Genomic DNA, 9,222 nt, shown 5'->3' with positions numbered 1-9,222 from the left:
TATACACACACATATTTCATGTACTCTGCTTCATTTTGGCATGCAGTGAATAATGTAGTCCATGTACAAGCTATTCACATAGAGAGCTTGCATGACTCCAGATGTTGTATTTGTCTGGTTAGTAAGATCTGGCTTCCTTCTTCCATAAGGCCAAAAGAAATATTAATCACTCCTTTACTGTGAAGGGGATGGGTGTACCTCTCATATTTCAGAAAGGGGCTGGAAACGAAGGGAAGCCAAAGTTTTCAGTATTTAAGACCACAGCAAAAGAGGCACAGCGGCTGAGTTTTCCAAAGGGCCCAGTGCTGAAAGGGCAGGAGGCAATTGATGGTGGAGTTTTGAATCGATCGTTTCCCTCTTTTTTTTGCACATTAGAGTCTCATGTCTAATATTTAGACATGATGAGCTTTGTGCAGATAATCACCCTGTTCCTTTTTGCAATTCCTTCAGTTATTTTGGCACAACAAGGAGAAGATGAATCAAAACTGCTAACTGGTGAGTGGATCTCCCATTTGTACATTGTCCCTGCTTCCTATTTGGTATTACATTATGTTCTGTAGAAATTAATTAAATGATTACCCATCCATTTAAAACAAATCTTTAACTGATCCTATACTGCTTATACATATGGGTCTAAAGATTTCATCTTGTCTGAAAAAGAGATACTCCCTTTTTCTGGGGGGGGGGGGGGTCCTACATTTTGAACCTGTGCTTATGCTCCCATTTTCATATTCGCCTATCCTGGAAAGCCTCAAAAAGATGCAGAGATTTGGGGAGTCTTGTGAACCCTAGGCAAACATCCATTGCAAGAGCAGTCTTGAACATATTTCTGTCCCATAGGGTGATTCAGTGATCCAGGTATTGTCTGGAGTGCCCTGGTTTTTGCATTTTACAGTGGACAAAATATCTTGTTTCCTTACTGACATGCACCAAATGAGTTTGAAATGAAATATTTACAAAAAATAAGATGGACCACAGAGTTTAACATTTTGATATATTCACAAGCTTAGAAACATATATTTTTCATATGGATATTTAATATAAAATTGTTTTTTTTTTTCTTTGTTTTTTGCTACTTTTATTTTGGAAGTTTTGTTTAACCTTCTGTATGGCTCCCAGCATGGATAATTGATATATGATGAAGAACAATATAATACTCTAATATCTGTTCATGTATATGATGCTATATTTTAAAATACCCTTTTCTCAATGTGGAATAAAATATTTAATCTGCATTATTTCTGCTGATAAGACCAAAGGGGAGGGGGGGGAATCTTTCATTCTAGATTAGAGATACTTAAAATCAATCTACCAAAGACAGGAACAATTACTAAAGAATCACTCATTTTGCTATATACTTTTATGGCATAACATATTTTAGCCATATTAATTTCCCCCCTTGGTGTTATTGTTTTAAAATCTGTGCACAGCTGAGGATTTCTTAAGCCTTTCATTCCAGAAGATGCTTCAGTCAGTTTATTCTGGGGTTCAGTTAATAACGTTTTAGCTCATTTTATTTCTGTGCAAAAATTGTTCCCATTCTTTGCCATTATTCTCGCCTGCTGAAAATAATGGCATGGCTTTGTTTCATCAGATACAGGTTTTGTAGCCGTGCAAAATGGGCACAAAACTAGCATGAGCTTCTACCACCCTTCCCCTCATCTTTTACATCATGTCCCACTGTTGTTATTTTTATTTTAGCAAAACATATATATTTTCCGCCAGTACTACAGTATTTAACATGATCAGAAGCAACTAAGATAAATCTTTGCAGGCAAAAACAACTGCACCCATATGTGGCTACATGGATGCATGAATAAGGAATATACCTGCAAAACAGTTCAGTTCATTTTACTTCCTGCCTCTGAAAACTGAGAATGTGTAAGATTAGTTTTGGCTGACTGTCAGAGGAAGGCTCAGACGTGACTCCAGGCTATGGTTATTGCCCTTCTTTGTTCTAACCACTAGAAAAGTGAGACTACAATGAAGAAGGAACTGCGTTGCTCTTTTTTTTTTTTGTGCCCTACCCTAACATTCATTATAGCATGCCTTTCTTCCACACTCGCTCAGGGTGTAAATAATATGGCAGCATTACATTTTGAAAAATTACTTCTCTATGAATACAGTACCACTAGCTTACACATGATATTATGATACATTAAATAATTAAAAGGCAAATTCTGCTGGTGCTGTGGGTACTTGAGCAGTTCCAATCCTGAGCAAACGCCATTACTCTAACGAGCATTCACTTTGGTTGAGTTTAGCACCCCCCCAATCGTCTTGAAGAGTTGGCTTCTGTGTTGAAGAGTGAAAATAGTCATTTCTGGCTTTAAGTTAGCCGCACCGAATATGTGTTCAACTTTAATTTGTTCTCCAGCTGGAAATAAGAGACAGCACAGATTTTCCAAAAGTGGAAAATCTTGGTAGAGCTATAATATACAGTATAAACCTTTTTTCAAGAGCAGAATAGAGCATCTCTGTTTTAGCAAAGTGCCATCTGCTGGTGGAAAGTGTTCTTATATTCCAATTACCACAAGAAACATTATTTTTCAGTTAACATGTTTCCATACAGCTTTTCATTTGGGCAAGACACTTTGTCTGGTCTGCTGCTTTTTATTAAAATGTTGTTCTGCTGGAAAGAAGGGACATTCCGCTTTATTTGACTGTCTCTGGTTCTTTCTTATGACAGTACAGTGTGTTCCTGCATATATGTCAGCATTATTTAAAATGCTTCTTCCGAAAAGCATAGAGATTAAATCAGCTCAATAAAGATGAATATGTAGGCAAGATAATTAAGTAAACCCATTATTATCTGTTTCTCACTTCTTAGCATCATATACAGCATATAATATTTTGTCTACAATTATTTCTACCAAAAGATTTTAGATTTTAGTTTACAAATACAATGTAAACCTCTGCCTTGACAAAGGATGCATCAACAAGGGAATACACAGTGTATGTTAGAGCAACCCAATATTCAGAATGCTTATGAAATGTTTGTTCTAAATAAAGCATTATTAGCATGCCTAGGGATAGAGGGATTTGGATTGGATTGCCCTTCAGTTCCATTCTCTCTAGCATATTTGTATAAACCGCACATACTAGAAGCTATACATATGCATGGAGATCTTTTCTAGCTTGCATTCAGATTCGCTAGATCTTTCATTCTTTGATGAAAATATATTGATAGTTTGATGATGTTTCGGAATTATAGTGCATCATAGCACAGCAACATTGTCAACAATTTTCAAGTCCTTATAGATATTTCTCTGATATAAGAGAAATCCCCATCTAGACAAATTTCCATCTTACTAATTTAAGACTGATCAATTGTCTCAATGCTATCGGAAAAAAGAATCAAACCTTACATCGATGCCAACCTGCCCATCCCTAATAGGCACCATCAGTCAGTGGGGTAGTGAGGGTGAGTGGCACCTGGGCAGTGGTGCCCCTTCACTGCCCTCTTCCCCAACCCCTGCCACACGCATGCTCCCTTCCCTTTCCCTGTACCTTTTTAACTTCTCTGGCATGAGCAGCATGCCCACGTCAGTGTCGGGTCACCCTTTGACATCACTTCCTAGGCACAGGTCCCGGAAGTGATGTCAGAGAGGGCACCGATGCCGATGCGGGCAGCAAGCAACCTCTCGCCAGGGAAGTTAAAAAGGTATGGGGAAGGCAAGGGGCATCTAAGTGTGGCAAGGAGAGGAGGAGGGATGCCACACCCTTAGGAAGACCGTGCCTGGGTTGGAACGCACCCCCTCCCCTTACCATGCCACTACCATCAACTATAACAATTCTTTTCTAATAATCATAAAACTACATAGCAGAATTCCTGGTAGCCTTCAGACTGAGAAAACCAATAATCTTAAAAACGATCCACAAAGGGCGTATACAGTCACAAGTGACCCACAAGATAAAACCAAATAGGCTGATATGCTGTGCTGTTTGTATGTGGCCTCTTTACTACTTGGATTTTTTGTGACTTTTTATGTTTTTAGATTTAAGACAGCCAAGGACCCTATAAGATCTCTGAGGAAAGTATTTTTATTTTGCCAACACACGGCATATGTTGAGTCATTTGTATTTCATACATTATTTGGTTTTATCTTGTGGGTCACTGTATACGTCCTTTGTGGATTGTTTTTAAGTTATTTGGATGCTTATTAAACTACAAACTGGTACATCCGATCTACTGTTCCACAATCTTTTTGTTGTTTTGCTGCTTCATTTCCTTTGTGGAACCTTTTGGTGCTTTTTGGATTTTGTTGTTTAGTCTTCACATTGAAAAAGAGGGGAAGCTATGTAGGTAGCATCTGGAAATAATTTGGAAAGAAAATATCTTTTAATGTTAGAGTTATATCACTTCTCTATCAAGTGATATAATACAGTATTTTACTAGCATCCATCTATCAATTGGCCAAATAATTACTCCAACAATGGTGGTCCCAAATCAGTCCAACTATGCCTGCTCAAATCTGCCCACTGAGGTCAGAAAGCATATGTTGGGCCATACAAAAGAGCTGCCATAGAGGTCAAAGTTGGAGGTTAGTGGGAGAAGCTATCAAGATTGGAGTCAATGCTAAGCTGCCACAGAGGTTACACTTCTGGGCAAGGTGAGAAGAGGGATAAATGGGAAGCCAGTGGTAAGTCTGGCCAGGTTCCATCAAGGCATAACTTGCTTAGCCAGAGTCAGGATTAGGGAACTGTGCTACCACCAGGTGGGAGAGCCAATGCAGATGTCAGAGGCAGCGATTGGTCTGAGCAGAATCAACCCCAAGGATAGAATTAGAAGTTTAGTCCTGGTACAGAGAGTCCCTTCTAGAATCTCTCTTCAATTGACCAGATATCCAATAATCCCCCAATCAAGTTCAAAGAGGATTGAATAATAGTTGAGCTACTGTAGTTGCACTACCAAAAGATGTACAACTGAATCCAAGAGATTTTTTTCTGAGAATAAATTTTAATTTGGTAATTGGGAGAGTTTTGGCAAATTAGAGTACAATATGTGACTTCAGCTGGAATTTATCTAAATGTGTAGTAGAGGCCTTTTGATGAACAAAAATCCATTACTACACTGCAGTAGAAGGGCAAAGGCTTGTTCTGCCAGCTGGGGTGATGGAGCAGCCATTAATAAGTAGAGGCAAAAGAGATATGAATGGAGAAAAGAACAGTGAACTGCCAGTTGTACCACTGGCAGTGAGGAGAGAAGGCATCATGGAATTTAATGATTTCGTCTGTAAATTTGGCAAGCTTTTCAACCCAACAGAGATTTTAGAAATGCATTTTTGATTATTTTAAATAAATTTAGCTAGAAATCTGGTGGTTCTCTCATACATCTAGAATCTCCATTGGATCACCTATGAACATGACTGGAAGTAAGAAAAATATGTTTTTGCAGCACACCACCCCTTGAAGAATATTTTGCTAGTCTAACCTGATCGCACAATAAGTTTTAAATCCCTGTTATGAAACATACTTGATTTTTTTTTTTTTTTTAACTTTGCTTTACCATGCAGTCTGTGAGTTTATTACAGGCTTCTACTGCCTTTACTTTCTCCACTGTGAAACAATAATTTCCTTAGGTCTTTCCTGAATGTACCACTATGCCATATCATGAGCTTTCATTCTAGAAATATTCATACAGAGACAGGGGTCCTTTTACTAACAAACTTAATGTATATTAAAAGCACTACCATGAGTCATGACCAGGTGTCAAGCTGTAGTTTTGGGATTGGTGCATGCTTCTTCCATGCTAAAAGTGGTCACAGTGAGCGAGAGACTCAAGCTGGGGATAGCGCCGGCCTTTTTTAGTGCTGCTTAGTAAAAGGGCCCTTTTAGTGAAATATTCTTTGCATCATTTTTACCCTTTAAATATCTTGACTTTCTTGCATAGTTCTCTCTCCAGGGAATATTTAGGTCCTCAAGCAGCCAATGTTCTGCCTTCCCATAGAATTTGCAGCCCATAGATAGGCCTGCAAACTGATTTTTAATGGCAAACTCCCTGCAGAGTTCACTTTTTAAAAAAAATCATTTTCCAAGTATGGGCCCATGGGTACAAAAGTACCCACATAGTTTGCAGATGCTAACTCTCTTCTGGGATGAATGCATTGTGAGTTTAACATTCTTTGAAGGACCCGCCTTTGTCATACTCCCGTTCCAACCCCAGCACTGTCACTTTTCCTAGCACAGGAGAGATGATGGTTTTTAAACAACCCTTCACTCTAAGTAAACACTTATTTACCTAAATAAGGAGAATCCCTATGAAATTTAACCAATAAATATAATAGAAGATAATAACAAGACCTATCCATACTTCCAAGTTAATTTCCACTGTAGATTGTCTTTCAGTTCTCCCATATCTGTATGTTCCTATTGGTTGTGTCTTGCACAGTCTCATTGACTCTTTGGTCCTTTCCACTTGGGACTCGTCTTTAGTAATAAATTCAGTGTCAAGAATCTATAAAGATGGGCTTCTGCTAAAACAATTCAGTCAGTGGGAGTTCCAATGAGAGATTCTACAGTGAGGGTAGATTTTCAAACAGAAGGGTTTAAGTATGCTGTCCCTGAATATTCAGGGGCACTTAACTACATAGTGCCATGAAATCTTCCCAGATTGCCACAGCACTGTGCTCAGTGGAGCTATTCAGTGCCAGTGCCCACATATCTAACCTGGCACGTTAGACCACAGAAAAGACAGTCTTGACTCTGACCAGTTTACTATGCAGATGTCAGCACTGAATATTAATAAGCACCTCCATAACTTCCAGCTCAGCTGTTGACCTGGATATTCAATGACGGTGCCTGGACATGGCTTGACATTGAATATCCTGCTTTGATTCAGCCCAGAGTACTCAGCCATATTAAAACCACTGACCTCCTTGGGATGAATATGAGGGGCAGATTTCTAGATATATTTGTGAAAAATAGATAAATGTATGTCATAGACCTCAATTGATCTCAGGCTTTCTTTCATGTCTTTGTGGCGAGAGACCATCTGCATTTGCACAGGGGGGTTTGTTTTTTTTTGTTTTTAATTTTGCTAGTGTTATTGCATCTTCCTTCTCAGAGGGCTTGCTATTTTGGTAGCCTGGTTCTGAATAGTTTCTTCTCTCCTCTTTCTCCAAGCCTATAGGTATCAATACAAATTCTCCAGATGAGGCCTGACCAGTTTTCAGAATTAACATTACATTTTTTTTTCTGTTGGCTGGCCTGCTACTTTGTATATCAGCATTGTGCATATTTTTCTAACTGCATTGTTACACTATTAACACCAAAATCATCAGCTACGAGTTGTCATGCTTATAGTCCTCTTCGACTTGGTACTCATTAGTGCTATCATGCATTCATCTCCTGAGGTATTGCCCATTTTGAAATTTATTGTCTGTGAGCACATTCTTGACCCTGCTCAGCTTTTCTCACATTTTTGCACATTCCTCATTCCTTCTGGAATGTTAGCCTTCTTTCAGATAAAGAAGGGTTCCCCCCCCTCTATTCACTGTTACTTATGAAGTCACTAAATAGTATGATCCCTGCTTTTTTGCCTTTGTTACATCATTGGTTACTCCTTTGCCATTACAATGAGTTCCATTTACCACCTACCTTCCTTGTTTATCATGCTGGTGGTTTCTTATCCAGCTTTTTTTTTTACTCTTGCATCCAGTGTTCACACTGTGTGGCAGTCCGATAGAAACATTGCCTGTCACCCACGGATTTTATACAAAACTATTGTATTCTACATGGCTAACCACTAGTGAAGTACTGAACAACTTGAGCCCCTGAGGAAGGAGTGTTTCTCCGAAACACTGTCCATATTGGGTTCGGTCTTCATGTAAATGAGAGCCAACCTTTGGAAAACAACCTTATATTGACTTTAATAAAAGTTCCTGAACCTTGTACATTTTTCTCTGCAGTTTCTTTTTTTGCTCTACTTTCACTGCAGACTTGTTGGATTTTTCTTTGTTTTGTTCTTATCCAGCTTACCACCTTAGAACCCACTCTAAGACAACCCATTTTGTTTTTGGGCCCCTATGTGGATCACTGCAAAAGAAATAGCTGCAAATGAAATAGAAAATAGACCATTCTTTTATCCAATCTCCTGGTTACCAAATCAAAGAAATCAGGAAGATTTATCTGATATAGTTCAGATCATGTAAAATGTACTGTATATTCAAGATCATTCACATTTTTTAAAAAATTACAATTCCAAACTTGTTCTTCCATCAGTGTTCACCTAACTTGCCTGGATTTGCCAGCTTCTACTTACTCCTTTAATTAGATTGAAAATGTGGAATGTATGTTCATAAATTAAATATATAGATATAGGCACTCATACTCAGCCAATGTGACTGGAATAAATTAAACAGCAGATGTAGCATTTAACTTATTCCATATGTTTGATGCCTATACAATATATATATATACAGCACACATATAAGCAGCCATGCTGAATGTATGTATAATGCAGTCATCATGCATGTGCTATACATTTCACAGCTCATCCTTGCTCTGCATTCACTCCACCCATTATTTATTTTAATGGTATTGGATCATTCAGCTGGATTTTTGACTCGATACAATCCGTACAGGGGCTGAAAATTTATGGATAGGGAAATACATTTACTGGGTACTTGTGAACATATAATTTCATTTGAATATTAGCCTGTTATGATCATATTATTGGGAATGTTTAACAGGCACTTAATATAACGCCTTTCATACCAAGAAAATCAAAATGATGTACAAATTATCGAGAAACTATAGAAAGGAAGGGATCTTTAGCTCACAGCTATTGGAGGAGCTTACAGAGGGATCTCTAGCTTGCAGAGCATCGGAGGAGCATAGCGAGTAATGACATATATAAGGGTCAATTCTATAACTGGGTACTCCCACTTTAGTGACAGATGTTGTTCAGTGAGAGCTCATTCTGTAACAGCCTCTGGGCAACCAGATTCTATTATAGGACACTAGCATAAACCGACCTTGGTGCACCTAACAGTTCAATGTCTGCACTTATACCAGCAAAGACCTGGTGTAACTGTGGCTACATAAAAGTGGCAAGGCCATAGGTAATTTGCAGTATTTTGAAAACAGCATGCATCAGTAGCAGCACTGCCCATGTCTTTCATATGCTTCACACAAGTGAACACCCCCTTGTATTTATATGCTATGCCACCTATTTTTTACCTTTATAGAATAGCACTTAGGTGTTTTGATGCCACAAAA

At 38.5% G+C, this 9,222-nt stretch overlaps 1 protein-coding gene across 1 annotated transcript in view; it reads left to right on the top strand.

Moving 5' to 3' along the window:
• Nucleotides 1-272: 272 nt before the first annotated feature.
• COL3A1 (collagen type III alpha 1 chain) overlaps nucleotides 273-9,222 on the top strand; it is a 170,565-nt gene continuing 161,615 nt past the window's right edge. Inside the window, exon 1 of the mRNA XM_033947168.1 lies at nucleotides 273-495. Within this exon, the coding sequence (XP_033803059.1) occupies nucleotides 399-495 (97 nt within the window). The 5' untranslated portion in view covers nucleotides 273-398. The remainder of the gene's footprint in view (nucleotides 496-9,222) is intronic.

The sequence above is a fragment of the Geotrypetes seraphini genome, chromosome 5, assembly GCF_902459505.1.
Source record: "Geotrypetes seraphini chromosome 5, aGeoSer1.1, whole genome shotgun sequence".
Taxonomy (NCBI): Eukaryota; Metazoa; Chordata; class Amphibia; order Gymnophiona; family Dermophiidae; genus Geotrypetes; species Geotrypetes seraphini.
This window is presented reverse-complemented; position numbering and strand designations above follow the sequence as displayed.